Below are 23,123 nucleotides of genomic sequence, written 5' to 3' on the forward strand. Positions count from 1 at the left end.
CTGATTCAGAACACTCCACCCCGACACCCCAATCTGATTCAGAACACTCCACCCCGACACCCCAGTCTGATTCAGAACACTCCACCCCTACACCCCAGTCTGATTCAGAACACTCCACCCCGACACCCCAGTCTGATTCAGAACACTCCACCCCGACACCCCAGTCTGATTCAGAACACTCCACCCCAGTCTGATTCAGAACACTCCACCCCGACACCCCAGTCTGATTCAGACCACTCCAGCCCGACACCCCAGTCTGATTCAGAACACTCCACCCCGACACCCCAGTCTGATTCAGAACACTCCACCCCGACACCCCAGTCTGATTCAGAACACTCCACCCCAACACCCCAGTCTGATTCAGAACACTCCACCCCGACACCCCCAGTCTGATTCAGAACACTCCAGCCCGATATCCCAGTCTGATTCAGAACACTCCACCCCAACACCCCAGTCTGATTCAGAACACTCCACCCCAACACCCCAGTCTGATTCAGAACACTCCAGCCCAGTCTGATTCAGAACACTCCACCCCGACACCCCAGTCTGATTCAGAACACTCCACCCCTACACCCCAGTCTGATTCAGAACACTCCACCCCGACACCCCAGTCTGATTCAGACCACTCCACCCCGACACCCCAGTCTGATTCAGAACACTCCACCCCGACACCCCAGTCTGATTCAGAACACTCCAGCCAGTCTGATTCAGAACACTCCACCCCGACACCCCAGTCTGATTGAGAACACTCCACCCCGACACCCCAGTCTGATTCAGAACACTCCACCCCGACACCCCAGTCTGATTCAGAACACTCCAGCCCAACACCCCAGTCTGATTCAGAACACTCCACCCCGACACCCCAGTCTGATTCAGAACACTCCACCCCAACACCCCAGTCTGATTCAGAACACTCCACCCCAACACCCCAGTCTGATTCAGAACACTCCACCCCGACACCCCAGTCTGATTCAGAACACTCCACCCCGACACCCCAGTCTGATTCAGAACACTCCAGCCCGACACGCCAGTCTGATTCAGAACACTCCAGCCCAGTCTGATTCAGAACACTCCACCCCGACACCCCAGTCTGATTCAGAACACTCCACCCCGACACCCCAGTCTGATTCAGAACACTCCACCCCGACACCCCAGTCTGATTCAGAACACTCCACCCCGACACCCCAGTCTGATTCAGAACACTCCACCCCAACACGCCAGTCTGATTCAGAACACTCCAGCCCAGTCTGATTCAGAACACTCCACCCCGACACCCCAGTCTGATTCAGAACACTCCACCCCGACACCCCAGTCTGATTCAGAACACCTACCCCAACACCCCAGTCTGATTCAGAACACTCCACCCCGACACGCCAGTCTGATTCAGAACACTCCAGCCCAGTCTGATTCAGAACACTCCACCCCGACACCCCAGTCTGATTGAGAACACTCCACCCCGACACCCCAGTCTGATTCAGAACACTCCAGCCCAGTCTGATTCAGAACACTCCACCCCAACACCCCAGTCTGATTCAGAACACTCCAGCCCAGTCTGATTCAGAACACTCCAGCCCAGTCTGATTCAGAACACTCCACCCCAACACCCCAGTCTGATTCAGAACACTCCACCCCGACACCCCAGTCTGATTCAGACCACTCCACCCCGACACCCCAGTCTGATTCAGAACACTCCACCCCGACACCCCAGTCTGATTCAGAACACTCCACCCCGACACCCCAATCTGATTCAGAACACTCCACCCCGACACCCCAGTCTGATTCAGAACACTCCACCCCGACACCCCAGTCTGATTCAGAACACTCCACCCCGACACCCCAGTCTGATTCAGAACACTCCACCCCAACACCCCAGTCTGATTCAGAACACTCCACCCCAGTCTGATTCAGAACACTCCACCCCGACACCCCAGTCTGATTCAGACCACTCCAGCCCGACACCCCAGTCTGATTCAGAACACTCCACCCCGACACCCCAGTCTGATTCAGAACACTCCACCCCGACACCCCAGTCTGATTCAGAACACTCCACCCCAACACCCCAGTCTGATTCAGAACACTCCACCCCGACACCCCCAGTCTGATTCAGAACACTCCAGCCCGACATCCCAGTCTGATTCAGAACACTCCACCCCAACACCCCAGTCTGATTCAGAACACTCCACCCCAACACCCCAGTCTGATTCAGAACACTCCAGCCCAGTCTGATTCAGAACACTCCACCCCGACACCCCAGTCTGATTCAGAACACTCCACCCCTACACCCCAGTCTGATTCAGAACACTCCACCCCGACACCCCAGTCTGATTCAGAACACTCCACCCCAACACCCCAGTCTGATTCAGAACACTCCAGCCCAGTCTGATTCAGAACACTCCACCCCGACACCCCAGTCTGATTCAGACCACTCCACCCCGACACCCCAGTCTGATTCAGAACACTCCACCCCGACACCCCAGTCTGATTCAGACCACTCCAGCCCGACACCCCAGTCTGATTCAGAACACTCCACCCCGACACCCCAGTCTGATTCAGAACACTCCACCCCGACACCCCAGTCTGATTCAGAACACTCCAGCCCAACACCCCAGTCTGATTCAGAACACTCCACCCCGACACCCCAGTCTGATTCAGAACACTCCACCCCAACACCCCAGTCTGATTCAGAACACTCCACCCCAATACCCCAGTCTGATTCAGAACACTCCACCCCGACACCCCAGTCTGATTCAGAACACTCCACCCCGACACCCCAGTCTGATTCAGAACACTCCAGCCCGACACGCCAGTCTGATTCAGAACACTCCAGCCCAGTCTGATTCAGAACACTCCACCCCGACACCCCAGTCTGATTGAGAACACTCCACCCCGACACCCAGTCTGATTCAGAACACTCCACCCCGACACCCCAGTCTGATTCAGAACACTCCAGCCCGACACGCCAGTCTGATTCAGAACACTCCAGCCCAGTCTGATTCAGAACACTCCACCCCGACACCCCAGTCTGATTCAGAACACTCCACCCCGACACCCCAGTCTGATTCAGAACACTCCACCCCGACACCCCAGTCTGATTCAGAACACTCCAGCCCAACACCCCAGTCTGATTCAGAACACTCCACCCCGACACCCCAGTCTGATTCAGAACACTCCACCCCAACACCCCAGTCTGATTCAGAACACTCCACCCCGACACCCCCAGTCTGATTCAGAACACTCCACCCCGACACCCCAGTCTGATTCAGAACACTCCACCCCGACACCCCAGTCTGATTCAGAACACTCCACCCCGACACCCCAGTCTGATTCAGAACACTCCACCCCGACACCCCTGTCTGATTCAGAACACTCCACCCCGACACCCCAGTCTGATTCAGAACACTCCACCCCGACACGCCAGTCTGATTCAGAACACTCCACCCCGACACCCCAGTCTGATTCAGAACACTCCACCCCAACACCCCAGTCTGATTCAGAACACTCCACCCCGACACCCCAGTCTGATTCAGAACACTCCACCCCGACACGCCAGTCTGATTCAGAACACTCCAGCCCAGTCTGATTCAGAACACTCCACCCCGACACCCCAGTCTGATTCAGAACACTCCACCCCGACACCCCAGTCTGATTCAGAACACTCCAGCCCAATATCCCAGTCTGATTCAGAACACTCCACCCCGACACGCCAGTCTGATTCAGAACACTCCACCCCAGTCTGATTGAGAACACTCCACCCCGACACCCCAGTCTGATTGAGAACACTCCACCCCGACACCCCCAGTCTGATTCAGAACACTCCAGCCCGATATCCCAGTCTGATTCAGAACACTCCACCCCAACACCCCAGTCTGATTCGGAACACTCCACCCCAACACCCCAGTCTGATTCAGAACACTCCACCCCGACACCCCAGTCTGATTCAGAACACTCCACCCCGACACCCCAGTCTGATTCAGAACACTCCAGCCCTACACGCCAGTCTGATTCAGAACACTCCAGCCCAGTCTGATTCAGAACACTCCACCCCGACACCCCAGTCTGATTGAGAACACTCCACCCCGACACCCGTCTGATTCAGAACACTCCACCCCTACACCCCAGTCTGATTCAGAACACTCCACCCCGACACCCCAGTCTGATTCAGAACACTCCAGCCCAGTCTGATTCAGAACACTCCACCCCGACACCCCAGTCTGATTGAGAACACTCCACCCCGACACCCCAGTCTGATTCAGAACACTCCACCCCGACACCCCAGTCTGATTCAGAACACTCCAGCCCGACACCCCAGTCTGATTCAGAACACTCCACCCCGACACCCCAGTCTGATTCAGAACACTCCACCCCAACACCCCAGTCTGATTCAGAACACTCCATCCCGACACCCCCAGTCTGATTCAGAACACTCCAGCCCGACACCCCACTCTGATTCAGAACACTCCACCCCGACACCCCAGTCTGATTCAGAACACTCCACCCCGACACCCCAGTCTGATTCAGAACACTCCACCCCGACACCCCCAGTCTGATTCAGAACACTCCAGCCCGATATCCCAGTCTGATTCAGAACACTCCACCCCAACACCCCAGTCTGATTCAGAACACTCCACCCCGACACCCCAGTCTGATTCAGAACACTCCACCCCGACACCCCAGTCTGATTCAGAACACTCCAGCCCGACACGCCAGTCTGATTCAGAACACTCCAGCCCAGTCTGATTCAGAACACTCCACCCCGACACCCCAGTCTGATTCAGAACACTCCACCCCGACACGCCAGTCTGATTCAGAACACTCCAGCCCAGTCTGATTCAGAACACTCCACCCCGACACCCCAGTCTGATTGAGAACACTCCACCCCGACACCCCAGTCTGATTCAGAACACTCCACCCCGACACCCCAGTCTGATTCAGAACACTCCAGCCCAACACCCCAGTCTGATTCAGAACACTCCACCCCGACACCCCAGTCTGATTCAGAACACTCCACCCCAACACCCCAGTCTGATTCAGAACACTCCATCCCGACACCCCCAGTCTGATTCAGAACACTCCAGCCCGACATCCCAGTCTGATTCAGAACACTCCACCCCGTCACCCCAGTCTGATTCAGAACACTCCACCCCGACACCCCAGTCTGATTCAGAACACTCCACCCCGACACCCCTGTCTGATTCAGAACACTCCACCCCGACACCCCAGTCTGATTCAGAACACTCCACCCCGACACGCCAGTCTGATTCAGAACACTCCACCCCGACACCCCAGTCTGATTCAGAACACTCCACCCCAACACCCCAGTCTGATTCAGAACACTCCACCCCGACACCCCAGTCTGATTCAGAACACTCCACCCCGACACGCCAGTCTGATTCAGAACACTCCAGCCCAGTCTGATTCAGAACACTCCACCCCGATACCCCAGTCTGATTCAGAACACTCCACCCCGACACCCCAGTCTGATTCAGAACACTCCAGCCCAATACCCCAGTCTGATTCAGAACACTCCACCCCGACACGCCAGTCTGATTCAGAACACTCCACCCCAGTCTGATTGAGAACACTCCACCCCGACACCCCAGTCTGATTGAGAACACTCCACCCCGACACCCCCAGTCTGATTCAGAACACTCCAGCCCGATATCCCAGTCTGATTCAGAACACTCCACCCCAACACCCCAGTCTGATTCGAACACTCCACCCCAACACCCCAGTCTGATTCAGAACACTCCACCCCGACACCCCAGTCTGATTCAGAACACTCCACCCCGACACCCCAGTCTGATTCAGAACACTCCAGCCCTACACGCCAGTCTGATTCAGAACACTCCAGCCCAGTCTGATTCAGAACACTCCACCCCGACACCCCAGTCTGATTGAGAACACTCCACCCCGACACCCGTCTGATTCAGAACACTCCACCCCAACACCCCAGTCTGATTCAGAACACTCCACCCCGACACGCCAGTCTGATTCAGAACACTCCAGCCCAGTCTGATTCAGAACACTCCACCCCGACACCCCAGTCTGATTGAGAACACTCCACCCCGACACCCCAGTCTGATTCAGAACACTCCACCCCGACACCCCAGTCTGATTCAGAACACTCCAGCCCAACACCCCAGTCTGATTCAGAATACTCCACCCCGACACCCCAGTCTGATTCAGAACACTCCACCCCAACACCCCAGTCTGATTCAGAACACTCCATCCCGACACCCCCAGTCTGATTCAGAACACTCCAGCCCGACACCCCACTCTGATTCAGAACACTCCACCCCGACACCCCAGTCTGATTCAGAACACTCCACCCCGACACCCCAGTCTGATTCAGAACACTCCACCCCGACACCCCCAGTCTGATTCAGAACACTCCAGCCCGATATCCCAGTCTGATTCAGAACACTCCACCCCAACACCCCAGTCTGATTCAGAACACTCCACCCCGACACCCCAGTCTGATTCAGAACACTCCACCCCGACACCCCAGTCTGATTCAGAACACTCCAGCCCGACCGCCAGTCTGATTCAGAACACTCCAGCCCGACACCCCAGTCTGATTCAGAACACTCCACCCCAACACCCCAGTCTGATTCAGAACACTCCACCCCGACACCCCAGTCTGATTCAGAACACTCCACCCCGACACCCCAGTCTGATTCAGAACACTCCAGCCCGACACGCCAGTCTGATTCAGAACACTCCAGCCCAGTCTGATTCAGAACACTCCACCCCGACACCCCAGTCTGATTCAGAACACTCCACCCCGACACGCCAGTCTGATTCAGAACACTCCAGCCCAGTCTGATTCAGAACACTCCACCCCGACACCCCAGTCTGATTGAGAACACTCCACCCCGACACCCCAGTCTGATTCAGAACACTCCACCCCGACACCCCAGTCTGATTCAGAACACTCCAGCCCAACACCCCAGTCTGATTCAGAACACTCCACCCCGACACCCCAGTCTGATTCAGAACACTCCACCCCAACACCCCAGTCTGATTCAGAACACTCCATCCCGACACCCCCAGTCTGATTCAGAACACTCCAGCCCGACACCCCAGTCTGATTCAGAACACTCCACCCCGTCACCCCAGTCTGATTCAGAACACTCCACCCCGACACCCCAGTCTGATTCAGAACACTCCACCCCGACACCCCTGTCTGATTCAGAACACTCCACCCCGACACCCCAGTCTGATTCAGAACACTCCACCCCGACACGCCAGTCTGATTCAGAACACTCCACCCCGACACCCCAGTCTGATTCAGAACACTCCACCCCAACACCCCAGTCTGATTCAGAACACTCCACCCCGACACCCCAGTCTGATTCAGAACACTCCACCCCGACACGCCAGTCTGATTCAGAACACTCCAGCCCAGTCTGATTCAGAACACTCCACCCCGATACCCCAGTCTGATTCAGAACACTCCACCCCGACACCCCAGTCTGATTCAGAACACTCCAGCCCAATATCCCAGTCTGATTCAGAACACTCCACCCCGACACGCCAGTCTGATTCAGAACACTCCACCCCAGTCTGATTGAGAACACTCCACCCCGACACCCCAGTCTGATTGAGAACACTCCACCCCGACACCCCCAGTCTGATTCAGAACACTCCAGCCCGATATCCCAGTCTGATTCAGAACACTCCACCCCAACACCCCAGTCTGATTCGAACACTCCACCCCAACACCCCAGTCTGATTCAGAACACTCCACCCCGACACCCCAGTCTGATTCAGAACACTCCACCCCGACACCCCAGTCTGATTCAGAACACTCCAGCCCTACACGCCAGTCTGATTCAGAACACTCCAGCCCAGTCTGATTCAGAACACTCCACCCCGACACCCCAGTCTGATTGAGAACACTCCACCCCGACACCCCAGTCTGATTCAGAACACTCCACCCCAACACCCCAGTCTGATTCAGAACACTCCACCCCGACACGCCAGTCTGATTCAGAACACTCCAGCCCAGTCTGATTCAGAACACTCCACCCCGACACCCCAGTCTGATTGAGAACACTCCACCCCGACACCCCAGTCTGATTCAGAACACTCCACCCCGACACCCCAGTCTGATTCAGAACACTCCAGCCCAACACCCCAGTCTGATTCAGAACACTCCACCCCGACACCCCAGTCTGATTCAGAACACTCCACCCCAACACCCCAGTCTGATTCAGAACACTCCATCCCGACACCCCCAGTCTGATTCAGAACACTCCAGCCCGACACCCCACTCTGATTCAGAACACTCCACCCCGACACCCCAGTCTGATTCAGAACACTCCACCCCGACACCCCAGTCTGATTCAGAACACTCCACCCCGACACCCCCAGTCTGATTCAGAACACTCCAGCCCGATATCCCAGTCTGATTCAGAACACTCCACCCCAACACCCCAGTCTGATTCAGAACACTCCACCCCGACACCCCAGTCTGATTCAGAACACTCCACCCCGACACCCCAGTCTGATTCAGAACACTCCAGCCCGACACGCCAGTCTGATTCAGAACACTCCAGCCCAGTCTGATTCAGAACACTCCACCCCGACACCCCAGTCTGATTTAGAACACTCCACCCCGACACCCGTCTAATTCAGAACACTCCACCCCAACACCCCAGTCTGATTCAGAACACTCCACCCCGACACGCCAGTCTGATTCAGAACACTCCAGCCCAGTCTGATTCAGAACACTCCACCCCGACACCCCAGTCTGATTGAGAACACTCCACCCCAACACCCCAGTCTGATTCAGAACACTCCACCCCGACACCCCAGTCTGATTCAGAACACTCCAGCCCAACACCCCAGTCTGATTCAGAACACTCCACCCCGACACCCCAGTCTGATTCAGAACACTCCACCCCAACACCCCAGTCTGATTCAGAACACTCCATCCCGTCACCCCCAGTCTGATTCAGAACACTCCAGCCCGACATCCCAGTCTGATTCAGAACACTCCACCCCGACACCCCAGTCTGATTCAGAACACTCCATCCTGACACCCCAGTCTGATTAAGAACACTCCACCCGACACCCCTGTCTGATTCAGAACACTCCACCCCGACACCCCAGTCTGATTCAGAACACTCCAGCACAGTCTGATTCAGAACACTCCACCCGACACCCCTGTCTGATTCAGAACACTCCAGCACAGTCTGATTCAGAACACTCCACCCGACACCCCTGTCTGATTCAGAACACTCCACCCCAACACCCCAGTCTGATTCAGAACACTCCACCCCGACACCCCAGTCTGATTCAGAACACTCCACCCCGACACGCCATTCTGATTCAGAACACTCCAGCCCAGTCTGATTCAGAACACTCCACCCCGACACGCCAGTCTGATTCAGAACACTCCACCCCAGTCTGATTGAGAACACTCCACCCCGACACCCCAGTCTGATTGAGAACACTCCACCCCGACACCCCAGTCTAATTCAGAACACTCCAGCCCAGTCTGATTCAGAACACTCCACCCCAACACCCCAGTCTGATTCAGAACACTCCAGCCCAGTCTGATTCAGAACACTCCACCCCGACACCCCAGTCTGATTCAGAACACTCCACCCCGACACCCCAGTCTGATTCAGAACACTCCACCCCAACACCCCAGTCTGATTCAGAACACTCCAGCCCAGTCTGATTCAGAACACTCCACCCCGACACCCCAGTCTGATTCAGAACACTCCAGCCCAGTCTGATTCAGAACACTCCACCCCGACACCCCAGTCTGATTCAGAACACTCCACCCCAACACCCCAGTCTGATTCAGAACACTCCAGCCCAGTCTGATTCAGAACACTCCACCCCGACACCCCAGTCTGATTCAGAACACTCCACACCGACACCCCAGTCTGATTCAGACCATTCCACCACAACACCCCAGTCTGATTCAGAACACTCCAGCCCAGTCTGGTTCAGAACACTTCACCCCAGTGAGATTTAAAGACATTCTCTGTATCATGTCATTTAATTATTATTTTTTTTTACATTTATTTAACTAGGCAAGTCAGTTAAGTACAAATTCTCATTTACAATGACGGCCTACACCGGCCAAACCCAGACGATGCTGGGCCAATTGTGCGCCGCCCTATGGGACTCTCAATCACGGCCGATTATGATACAGCCTGGAATCGAACCAGGGTGTCTGTAGTGATGCCTCTAGTACTGAGATGCAGCGCCTTAGACTGCTGCGCCACTCTGGAGCTAGAGTCTTATTGTGACATACAGTTAGGTTGGAGTCATTAAAACTAGTTTTTCAACCACTCCACAAATTTCTTGTTAACAAACGAGTTTTTGCAAGTCGGTTAGGACATCTACTTTGTGCATGACACAAGTCATTTCTCCAACAATTGTTTACATACAGATTATTTCACTTATAATTCACTGTATCACAATTCCAGTGGGTCAGAAGTTTACATACACTAAGTTGACTGTGCCTTTAAACAGCTTGGAAAATTACCAAAAATGATGTCATGGCTTTAGAAGCTTCTAATAGGCTAATTGACATCATTTGAGTCAATTGGAGGTGTGCCTGTGGATCTATTTCAAGGCCTACCTTCAAACTCTGTGCCTCTTTGCTTGACATCATGAGAAAATCTAAAGAAATCAGCCAAGACCTCAAAAAAATTCTAGACCTCCACAAGTCTGGTTCATCCTTGGGAGCAATTTTCAAACACCTGAAGGTACCACGTTCATCTGTACAAACAATAGTACGCAAGTATAAACACCATGGGACCACGCAGCCGTCATACCGCTCAGGAAGGAGACGGGTTCTGTCTCTGACTTAAGGTAAACAATTTAAAGGCAATGCTATCAAATACTATTTAATTTATGTAAACTTCTGACCCACTGGGAATGTGATGAAAGAAATTAAAGCATAAATAAATCATTCTCTCTACTATTATTTTGACATTTCACATTCTAAAAATAAAGTGGTGATCATAACTGACCTAAGACAGGGAATTTTTACTATGATTAAATGTCAGGAGATGCGAAAAACAGAGTTTAAATGTATTTGGCTAAGGTGTATGTAAACTTCCGACTTCAACTGTATGACAACACTAAAGTGTGGAGTATTTTCAAAATGTGTGTTTTTTTCAGGAGGGGTTTTGTTGGTGTACCACAGGTTAGGATTGTATTGCATTTGCATGTAGGGTTGCAAAATTACAGTAATCGTGGTTGGAAGATTCCCAGAATCAGAAGCGAATTCAGATTCCTCCAACCACGATTTCTGGTAAACCTGGGGATTTTGGGTAAATTACTGAATTTTACAACCCTAATCACATATAGTGAGCCTGTATAAATGTTCTGAACCTTCTGAGACATTTCACCAAATTATAGTCTTCACCCTGCTATTGATCTGCTCCCAGGCGCCTGTTGGCCGAGGCTGCCCTCCAGAAGCTGGACCTGAAGACGGCTGAGCAGGCTTTTGTCCGCTGTAAGGACTACCAGGGCATCGAGTTCGTCAAGAGCCTGGGAAACCTGCAGAGCGAAGCCATGAAACAGGCCGAGGTGGCGGCCTACTTCGGCAGGTTCGAGGAGGCCGAGAGAATGTACCTGGACATGGATCGCAGGTAAGGTGTTGGATGTTGTGTTTTACCTGTATGGCTTATGCTAAGTATTGAAGACACTAAACAATAAAGGATACCTTTGTTTTACTGTTACTTTTTGTTATGTTTTAGAATTTTAACGCAACGTTCACTTATTGATTAACGTCGGTAAAATGGTATTGATGTTTTTCACTGTTGACTTAACTTCCATGGACGTGTGATGCTGTCCTAATATGGATGCCGTACCCTACAGCTAACGACAGATAACATCTCTCTCTTTAGGGACCTGGCCATCAGCCTGAGGATTAAGCTAGGGGATTGGTTCCGCGTCCTGCAGCTCCTGAAGACTGGATCAGGTGACTGTGATGATGCACTGCTGGAGCAGGCGTACAATGCCATCGGGGACTACTTTGCAGACCGACAGAAGTGGTACGGGCCTTTCAGTATTTATATTTCAAGACGGTGAATGGTATTTTACCCCCCTTTTCTACCCAATTTCGTGATATCCAATTGCGATCTTGTCTCATCGCTGCAACTCCCAAACGGGCTCGGGAGAGACGAAGGTTGAGTCATGTGTCCTCCGAAACATGACTCGCCAAACCTCGTTTCTTAACACCCGCTTGCTTAACCTGGAAGTCATCTGTTGGCGGAAATACTGTTTAACTGACGACCTGAGTCAGCCTGCAGGCGCCCGGTCCCGCCACAAGGAGTCACTAGAACACGATGAGCCAAGTAAAGCCACCCTGGTCAAACCCTCACCTAACCCAGACAACGCTGAGCCATTTGTGCGCCGCCCTATGGGACTCCCGGTCACGGCCGGTTGTGACACAGCCTGGGATCCAACCCGGGTCTGTAGTGACGCTTCAAGCACTGCGATGCAGTGCTTCAGAACGCTGCGCCATTCGGGAGGCCATCCTTGCACATGTGATTCTAGGCAACAGAACGGAGTCCAGTTGTCTGACAGGATCCTTTCCCTCAGCATTTTGTCTCTCACGTTGACATTTAAAATTTGACACTTGTAGTTTCATAATATCGTGTGAGTGAACCTGTATTGTAGTCTGTAAATGCTTTGTTGCCAATGTTCGTCTCCAGGGTGAATGCGGTCCAATACTACCTTCAGGGGCGCAACCAGGAGAGGCTGGCAGAGTGTTACTACATGCTGGAGGATTACGACGGACTGGAACGACTGGCTAGTTCTCTACCGGAGAACCACAAACTGCTACCGGTGAGGGCTGCCCTGTAGAAAAGAGAGGACATGAGATAAGTGTCCAGTACTGCTTTTATACCTACGTGACAGTTAAAAAGCTAGTGCAGGGGCCACTTCTTGTCGTCAGTATTCACTGAGGTCTGGAGGGCCACACTGAAAATTGGTGACATTTCGTTGCCATCAAAATGTGCAAAACATAGTCCTCTATCCAATGTTTTATTGTTTTTGGAATTTTTGAAGTTTCTCTGATTGTTAACGAGCTGGATAGAGTGAGGAGACTGTAAACGTCTGTCTGCCACCCCTGAGCTAGTGTTTTGTGTTGGTTCTCCACTTTCTCTGACTCACCTCTCCTACCCGTCCGTCTGGCTTCCATCAGCATGTCAATAAATACAGTGTGTTTAGTAGGTTTCTACCACAGTTGGGGTCAATTTGGTTTTCATTTTCAACCCAATCAATTCAGGAAGTGATTCCTGAAATTCACAAAATGTAATGAAAAGGAGATCAATGGGCAATTTTCAATTGATGAATTGAATTTCACTTCCTGACTAAATGGACTCAAATCCATAAATATCCCCTTAAATTTTAAGGCTTCAATTGGAATTTCCCCCATTCAGCCATTCCCACGTGGACAAAGAAGACCTTTCCCCTCATCTATCTTTTATGTTTGCACGTCGTAGGACATCGGCCAGATGTTTGTCACCGTAGGCATGTGTGAGCAGACGGTGAACGCCTACCTGAAGTGCAACCAGCCCAAGGCTGCTGTCGACGCCTGCGTTCATCTAAACCAGGTGAGAGACGGACAAACGAGACGGTCAGAGAACTCCAGAGGGAGTTGTGGTTCTGAGCTTAGGACAGTTTATCTATTCAGTGCTGATTCCAAATTGGAAAGTGGAAGCTGGCAGTCCCCACTGTCCTCCACCAACTAGGTTTTGACATCACTACACCAGATGATATCACTGCACCAGTGGCAGACCACAGTAGGACTTTCTGTTCTGAGGATTGCACTGTCAATTCTTTTGTCATTGCACTGTGAATGGTTTTTACTGTTGAAGTGTGTTTTTTCAGATGTCTTCGCATGAGCACGACAGACATGAGCAACACTATTTTCTTTAATGTGCCACGTTTCTTTTGAGGCATCGTACTACTTTGCTGATTTCGAGTGTAACTGAAGCTTGGCGTCGTAACAGAATTGCCCGATGTAAATGTGACCAGGAGAGCAGTGTTAGGGTATGTGATAGATCATTTAGCTCAAGGCAGTCTATTAAAAGCATGTTATTGTGGCCAGTGTTTCTGATACGCATGCTTTAATCATGATACTTTTCTCCCATTTCCTGTTGTTGAAAACCACATATGACCAGGACCTCCAGCATTAGGCTCACAGCAATAGCTTTTAAATTCTTTCAACTGGTTATTTCTTCCCAAAGCCCTAACATATCGTTTTTCAATCTAATTTCTATATTTTCAAATATATAAAAAAAATATACAGTACCAGTCAAAAGTTTGGACACACTCACTCATTCCAGGGTTTTTCTTTATTTTTACTATTTTCTACATTGTAGAATAATAGTGAAGACATCAAAACTATGAAATAACACATATGGAATCATGTAGTAACCAAAAAAGTGTTAAACATATCAAAATATATTTTATATTTGACATTCTTCAAAGTATCCACCCTTTTCCTTGATGCCAGCTTTGCACACGCTTGTCAGGCGTATCCAAACTTTTGACTGGTACTGTATATTAAACAATTATTTATTCACAACACATACGAACATATCACCCAACAACAAAACACTACTTTCCACACCACATGTAAACACAAAGACACAACATTGTTCTGTCTCACCCTTATACATTCATATCAGGTGCATTTATTAGTTCATAACTGTTTCTGCTTTTTTCCCAGTGGAACAAAGCTGTGGAGCTGGCCAAAAACCACAACATGAAAGAGATCAACTCTCTTCTGGCCAAGTATGCCTCTCACCTGCTGGAGAAGAACAAGCCTTTGGAGGCTGTGGAGTTGTACCGTAAAGCCCACCATTTCCTAGAAGCAGCTAAACTCATGTTCAAGGTACTGCCAACGACTGTGCCTTAACCTGTTGGGTCTAGGGGGCAGCATTTGCACGTCTGGATAAAAAAAATGTACCCGATTTAATCTGGTTACTAATCCTACCCAGTAACTAGAATATGCATATACTTATTATATATGGATAGAAAACACTCTAAAGTTTCCAAAACTGTTTGAATGGTGTCTGTGAGTATAACAGAACTCATTTGGCAGGCAAAACCCTGAGACATTTTCTGACAGGAAGTGGATACCTGATGTGTTGTATTGACTTTAAACCTATCCCATTGAAAAACACAGGGGTTTAGGAATATTTTGGCACTTCCTATTGCTTCCACTAGATGTCACCAGCCTTTACAAAGTGTTTTGAGTCTTCTGGAGGGAGATCTGACCGAACAAGAGCCATGGAACGATGATGGCCCATTAGACACCTTGCGCGCGAGTTCATGTTGGGTACCCTCGTTCCAATACGTTATAAAAGAGTATGCATTCGTCCACCTTGAATATTATTCATGTTCTGGTTAAAAAAGGCCCTAATGATTTATGCTATACAACGTTTGACATGTTTGAACGAACGGAAATATATTTTTTCCCCTCGTTCATGACGAGAAGACCGGCTGGCTTACATCATGTGCTAACGAGACGGAGATTTTTGGACATAAATGATGAGCTTTTTTGAACAAAACTACATTCGTTATGGACCTGTGATACCTGGAAGTGACATCTGATGAAGAGAATCAAAGGTAATGGATTATTTACATAGTATTTTCGATTTTAGATCTCCCCAACATGACGTCTAGTCTGTATCGCAACGCGTATTTTTCTGGGCGCAGTGCTCAGATTATTGCAAAGTGTGATTTCCCAGTAAGGTTATTTTTAAATCTGGCAAGTTGATTGCGTTCAAGAGATGTAAATCTATAATTCTTTAAATGACAATATAATATTTTACCAATGTTTTCTAATTTTAATTATTTAATTTGTTACGCTGACTTGACTGCCGGTTATTGGAGGGAAACGATTTCCTCAACATCAATGCCATAGTAAAACGCTGTTTTTGGATATAAATATGAACTTGATAGAACTAAAAATGCATGCATTGTCTAACATAATGTCCTAGGAGTGTCATCTGATGGAGATTGTAAAAGGTTAGTGCATCATTTTAGCTGGTTTTATGGTTTTGGTGACCCTGTCTTTGACTTGACAAAACATTACACACAACTCTTGTAAATGTACTGTCCTAACATACTCTAAATTTATGCTTTCGCCGTAAAACCTTTTTGAAATCGTAAAACGTGGTTAGATTAAGGAGATGTTTATCTTTCAAATGGTGTAACATAGTTGTATTTTTGAAAAATTTGAATTTTGACATTTATTTGGATTCAAATTTGCCGCTCTTGAAATGCACCTGCTGTTGATGGAGTGCACCACGGGTGGCACGCTAGCGTCCCACCTAGCCCCAAGAGGTTAACACCATGTAAAGTCACATTCTTGTTTTGAAGTGGCTTCTGGCTAAAGAAGGCAAATGTTGGAATGTAATTGGTAGGGCACACATAAGGGGACATGATCAACCGATAGAAAAATCTGCAGTGTAGTCTGCAACACTTCCCCGCTTCAGTATATACCACACTTCCCCGCTTCAGTATATACCACACTTCCCCGCTTCAGTATATACCACACTTCCCCGCTTCAGTATATACCACACTTCCCCGCTTCAGTATATACCACACTTCCCCGCTTCAGTATATACCACACTTCCCCGCTTCAGTATATACCACACTTCCCCGCTTCACTAAATACCACACTTCCCCGCTTCACTAAATGCCACACTTCCCCGCTTCACTAAATGCCACACTTCCCCGCTTCACTAAATGCCACACTTCCCCGCTTCACTAAATACCACACTTCCCCGCTTCACTACATGCCACACTTCCCCGCTTCACTACATGCCACACTTCCCCGCTTCACTACATACTTATCATTCAATTCAGTCCTTAGCTAATTACCTTCAGAGGTATTTAACTACATTGTGCCTCGGACCGGACAGACCCCTGGCTGAGCTCTTATTATTATCCAGTACACTGGTGTCAGAGACCCATCTGTCATCTGCTCTTTTAACTTGTCAGATAGCGGATGAGGAGGCTAAGAGGAGGACCCGGCCATTGAGGGTGAAGAAGCTTTATGTGCTGGCAGCCCTGCTAGTGGAGAACTACCACAGCCAAGTGAAGACATCCCAGCAGAACAAGACCAAAGGGAAGACGTCAGAGGTACACAACCCACACAATCATTAAGACATACAATCCTTTAGGTCCTATGTGTCATTGTGGTTTGTTGGCTGCTATCAAATGAAATGGTATTTGTCACACGCTTTGTAAACAACCGGTGTAGACTAACAGCGAAAGGCTCACTTACGGTTCCTTTTCCAATAATGCAGAGTTAAAAAAATCAAATTAATGCTAAGTCATTTACAATTTGTTGGAGTTGTTAGCTACAAGGGTCTGATTTATATAGTGTTTACACCAGTGCAGAGGGAGCACTTGTTATTTTCCAAAAGTGAATACAGATTAAGCATATCAATAGTTTGGTGCTTAATTCCCCTCTGATAACAGTAAATACCCCTCTAATAACAGATGTACTGATACCATATATTGGTCTTTAATTCCCCTCTGATAACAGATGTACTGATACCATAGATTGGTCTTTAATTCCCCTCTAATAACAGATGTACTGATACCATAGATTGGTCTTTAATTCCCCTCTAATAACAGATGTACTGATACCATAGATTGGTCTTTAATTCCCCTCTGATAACAGATGTACTGATACCATAGATTGGTCTTTAATTCCAGTCTGATAACAGATGTACAACAGTGTTCATTCTCAGTGAATTCATTCCCATGTCTTTTGAACCTGTCAGCTACTCCCTTCTCTTCCTTCAGGCTACATCTGCTCTAGCTGGCCTGCTGGAGGAGGACGCCACCTCCTCAGACAACCGCGTGGTGGACAGCGCCTGGCGTGGGGCCGAGGCCTACCACTTCTTCCTGCTGGCTCAGAGGCAGCTGTACGAAGGCTACATGGTGAAAGCCATGAAGACAGGTACCCCCCCACTCTCTCGTTTACATTTTCTATCCTTCTCTCTGCTGTTCCTGCCAACCTTCTCGCTTCACCAGGCATGAAAAGACACGGCAAATAACAAAGACAGCCCTCTCTTTTGACAAGCGTCTATTAAAGTGTATGTAGGCCTATGCCTTCTCCGAGGTATAACTGTGCACGTAACCCTTTCTCATTCATCCTTGAGGGGGTGTTTTTTTACTAGCCCTCTGTTCATACATTCAAACTGTTAAATCACTTTTTAGCACCATCAAATGAACTGGTCCGCTGTAGCTCAGTTAGTAGAGCTTGCAACGCCAGGATAAGTGGGTTCGATTCCCGCGACCACCTCTACGTAAAATGCTTTGGATAAAAGCGTCTGTTAAATGGCACATCGTATTATTATTAGATTGTTTATCTCCACTCTTTCTGAAGGCACACAGAATTAGTAGACTATGTCAAAAGCCTATACCTGAGTAAATGTCTGCATTTATTAAGACCACCTTAATAGGTTTCTTTTTTTTAATGAGCTTGGTTTAACTGAACAGGTTTCTGTATTCCCATCTACCAATAGGTGCAAGGCTTTGGAAAACCTCCCTGGTCTTTATTTAACTAGGCAAGTCAGTTAAGAACTGTTACGTACACCTCTTGGAGGAGGGGACGCAACACCCTGTTATATGTCAACTCCCCGTGGAGTGAAAAAGTATGTGATCGTAGGTGCGGGGAATGATGAGAGGCAGAGAAAAATACAGTTTACAGGGAATTTATTATTCCTTCACACGGTAAAGTGGGGAAAAGGGTCTGGACGGAACCAAAGCAAAGAAAGTAAAAGTTAGAGTCCCCTCCCCTACCTTACCTGCCTTCCTACTTCTAACCTAACCTTTAGCACCACCTGGCGCACTAACCAAAATACAGGGGGTGGTCTGCCCAGGTCTTACTTAGTGTGCATGTACAGATTAAATACTACGGGTTATGTATGCCGCAGGCCTCTTGCCTAAACACTCCCAAGGTGCATTCCCCTTCCCCCCCCCCGGGAACAAATGAAACAGAATAATTTACGAGAACAATTTCAATTAACCAAAAACACTAAGTCCTTTTGGCATACACATACCTCGGAAGGAGCAGCTACAAAACAATAGCAACAACTTTTACTGACCGTCACAACAATCAACACAGGACCTAAAAAGAAGCTCTTTTCCCTGGGGAAGGAACACTGGCTTTCATCAAGCTGGAGAAGGAGTTGGTCATTGTAGAGACGGCTGTATCCCCTGATGAGAGGGAGGGGTCAGAGCTCCAATCAGCGATGGGGCCGACCAATCAGCTGCTTCAGGAATCCAGGAAGCAATTTCCTGAAATACACACACATACAAACCCACAACAACACAGAAACTGGGGAACGTAACAAGAACAAATTCTTATTTACAATGACGGCCTAACAAAAGGCCTCCTGCGGGGACGCGGGCTGGGATTAAAAATACAAAAAATATTTAAATATAGGACAAAACACGCATCACGACAAGAGACAACACTACATAAAGAGAGACCTAAAGACAACAACATATCATGGCACCAACACATGACAACACAGCATGGTAGCAACACCACATAGTAGCAACACAACATGACAGCAGCACAAAACATGGTAAGAAACATTATTGGGCACAGACAACAGCACAAAGGGCAAGAAGGTAGAAACAACAATACATCATGCAAAGCAGCCACAACTGTCAGTAAGAGTGTCCATGATTTGTGTCTTTGAATGAGATACAATGAAGAGATTGTGATTAAATCTGTGTTTGAAATTCACCCCTCGACTGAGGGACCTTACAGATAATTGTATGTGAGGTTACAGAGATGAGGTAGTCATTAAAAAATCATATGTAACTCATTATGTGACTTAAGCACATTTTTACTCCTGAATTCATTTAGGCTTGCCATAATAAAGGGGTTGAATAATTATTGACTCAAGACATTTCAGATTTTTATTTGTAAAAACTTCAAAAAACGTCCTTCCACTTTGACATTATGGGATATTGTGTGTAGGCCAGTGACACAAAATCTCAATTTAATCCATTTTAAACTCAGACTGTAACACATGAACATTTGGAAAAAGTCAAAGGTTGTGAATATTTTCTGAAGGCACTGTATTCAGGGTGTGATTAGCTTGGTTAAACTGAACAGTTATCTGTATTCTGACCAACCTGCCCTCTAAATACACCTCTGCTGTCTTCAACCAGGATCTCAGCAATCACTGCCTCATTGCCTACGTCCGTAATGGGTCTGCGGTCAAACGACCACCCCTCATCACTGTCAAACGCTCCCTAAAACACTTCAGTGAGCAGGCTTTTCTAATCGACCTGGCCCGGGTATCCTGGAAGGATATTGACCTCATTCCGTCAGTAGAGGATGCCTGGTTATTCTTTAAATGTGCTTTCCTCATCTTAAATAAGCATGCCCCATTCAAAAAAAAATGGAACCAGGAACAGATATATCCCTTGGTTCACTCCAGACGTGACTGCCCTTGACCAGCACAAAAACATCCTGTGGCGTTCTGCATTAGCATCGAATAGCCCCGCGATATGCAACTTTTCAGGGAAGTTAGGAACCAATATACACAGGCACTTAGGAAAGCAAAGGCTAGCTTTTTCAAACAGAAATGTTCATCCTGTAGCACAAACTCCAAAAAGTTCTGGGACACTGTAAAGTCCATGGAGAATAAGAGCACCTCCTCCCAGCTGCCCACTGCACTGAGGCTAGGAAACACTGTCACCACCGATAAATCCACGATAATTGAGAATTTCAATAAGCATTTTTCTACAGCTGGCCATGCTTTCCACCTGGCTACCCCTACCCCGGTTAACAGCTCTGCACCCCCCACAGCAACTTGCCCAAGCCTCCCCCATTTCTTCTTCACCCAAATCCAGATCGCTCATGTTCTGAAAGAGCTGCAAAATCTGGACCCCTACAAATCAGCTGGGCTAGACAATCTGTACCCTCTCTAAAATTATCCGCCGCAATTGTTGCAACCCCTATTACTAGCCTGTTCAACCTCTCTTTCGTATCGTCTGAGATCCCCAAAGATTGGAAAGCTGCCGCGGTCATCCCCCTCTTCCAAGGGGGAGACACTCTAGACCCAAACTGTTACAGACCTATATCTATCCTACCCTGCCTTTCTAAGGTCTTCGAAAGCCAAGTTAACAAACAGATTACCGACCATTTTGAATCCCACCGTACCTTCTCCGCTATGCAATCTGGTTTCCGAGCTGATCATGGGTGCACCTCAGCCACGCTCAAGGTCCTAAACGATATCATAACCGCCATTGATAAAAGACAATACTGTGCAACCATATTCAACGACCTGGCCAAGGCTTTTGACTGTAAATCACCGCATTCTTATCGGCAGACTCAACAGCCTTGGTTTCTCAAATGACTGCCTCACCTGGTTCACCAACTACTTCTCAGATAGAGTTCAGTGTGTCAAATCGGATGGCCTGTTGTCCGGGCCTCTGGCAGTCTCTATGGGGGTGCCACAGGATTCAATTCTCGGGCCGACTCGTTTCTCTGTATACATCAATGATGTCGCTCTTGCTGCTTGTGATTCTCTGATCCACCTCTACGAAGACGACACCATTCTGTTTACTTCTGGCCCTTTTTTGGACACTGTGTTAACTAACCTCCAGACGAGCTTCAATGCCATACAATTCTCCTTCCGTGGCCTCCAACTGCTCTTAAATGCAAGTAAAACTAAATGCATGCTCTTCAACCAATCGCTGCCCGCATCTGCCTGCCTGTCCAGCATCACTACTCTGGACGGTTCTGACTTAGAATATGTGGACAACTACAAATACCTAGGTGTCTGGTTAGACTGTAAACTCTCCTTCCAGACTCACATTAAGCATCTCCAATCCAAAATTACATCTAGAATCGGCTTCCTATTTCGCAACAAAGCATCCTTCACTCATGTTGCCAAACATTCCCTCGTAAAACTGACTATCCTACCGATCCTTGACTTCGGCGATGTCATTTACAATTAACGACTGGAACAAATTGCTAAAATCACTGAAGCTGGACACTCATATCTCCCTCAGTAACTTTAAGCATCAGCTGTCAGAGCAGCTCACAGATCATTGCACCTGTACATAGCCCATCTGTAAATAGCCCATCCCCATATTTTTTTTTTCTTCTCCTTTGCACCCCATTATCTCTCCTTGCACAATCATCTTCTGCACATCTATCACGCCAGTGTTTAATTGCTAAATTGTAATTACTTTGCCTCTACGGCCTATTTAAATAAAGGTGACATAAAATAAATTCAGGGTATGATTAGCTTGGTTTAACTCAGCAATTATCTCTATTCAGGGTTTGATTAGGTCAGTTTAACTGAACAGTTATCTGTATTCAGGGTGTGATTAGCTTGGTTTAACTGAACAGCTATCTGTATTCTAAGGATGTTTGCGGAATATGGTCACATGTCAGTTTCTTGGAAAATAGTTGTGTTGTAGAAAAGTAGGTTACCTATTCATGTATAAATTGCTTGTACAATGTTTGACCAGCACTGACCTTATCCCTTGTTGTCTTAAGGGTCAAACATGACACGCCACTATGTTTAACCTCTCTGGGCTAGGCGGGACGAATTCGTCCCACCTACGCAACAGCCAGTTGAATCCCGTGGCGCGATTTTCAAATACCTTAGAAATGCTATTACTTCAATTTCTCAAACATATGACTATTTTACAGCATTTTAAAGACAAGACTCTCGTTAATCTAACCACACTGTCCGATTTCAAAAAGGCTTTACAACGAAAGCAAAACATTAGATTATGTCAGCAGAGTACCCAGCCAGAAATAATCAGACACCCATTTTTCAAGCTAGCATATAATGTCACAAAAACCCAGAAGACAGCTAAATGCAGCACTAACCTTTGATCTTCATCAGATGACACACCTAGGACATTATGTTATACAATACATGCATGTTTTGTTCAATCAAGTTCATATTTATATCAAAAACCAGATTTTTACATTAGCATGTGATGTTCAGAACTAGCATACCCCCCCCACAAACTTCCGGGGAATTTACTAACAATTTACTAAATTACTCACGATAAACGTTCACAAAAAACATAATTATTTTAAGAATTATAGATACAGAACTCCTTTG

The 23,123-nt window shown here is 48.3% G+C and overlaps 1 protein-coding gene across 2 annotated transcripts in view; it reads left to right on the top strand.

The window, feature by feature from the left end:
- wdr35 (WD repeat domain 35) overlaps positions 1–23,123 on the top strand; it is a 61,549-nt gene that overhangs the window by 32,231 nt on the left and 6,195 nt on the right. For both annotated transcript variants that reach the window (XM_014205269.2, XM_014205357.2), the window contains 7 exons: positions 11,421–11,624; positions 11,883–12,029; positions 12,693–12,825; positions 13,485–13,595; positions 14,717–14,881; positions 16,999–17,139; positions 17,812–17,968. In XM_014205269.2, coding sequence (XP_014060744.1) covers positions 11,421–11,624; positions 11,883–12,029; positions 12,693–12,825; positions 13,485–13,595; positions 14,717–14,881; positions 16,999–17,139; positions 17,812–17,968 — 1,058 coding nt within the window. The remainder of the gene's footprint in view (positions 1–11,420; positions 11,625–11,882; positions 12,030–12,692; positions 12,826–13,484; positions 13,596–14,716; positions 14,882–16,998; positions 17,140–17,811; positions 17,969–23,123) is intronic.

This window comes from Salmo salar, chromosome ssa01 (assembly GCF_905237065.1).
Source record: "Salmo salar chromosome ssa01, Ssal_v3.1, whole genome shotgun sequence".
Taxonomy (NCBI): domain Eukaryota; kingdom Metazoa; phylum Chordata; class Actinopteri; order Salmoniformes; family Salmonidae; genus Salmo; species Salmo salar.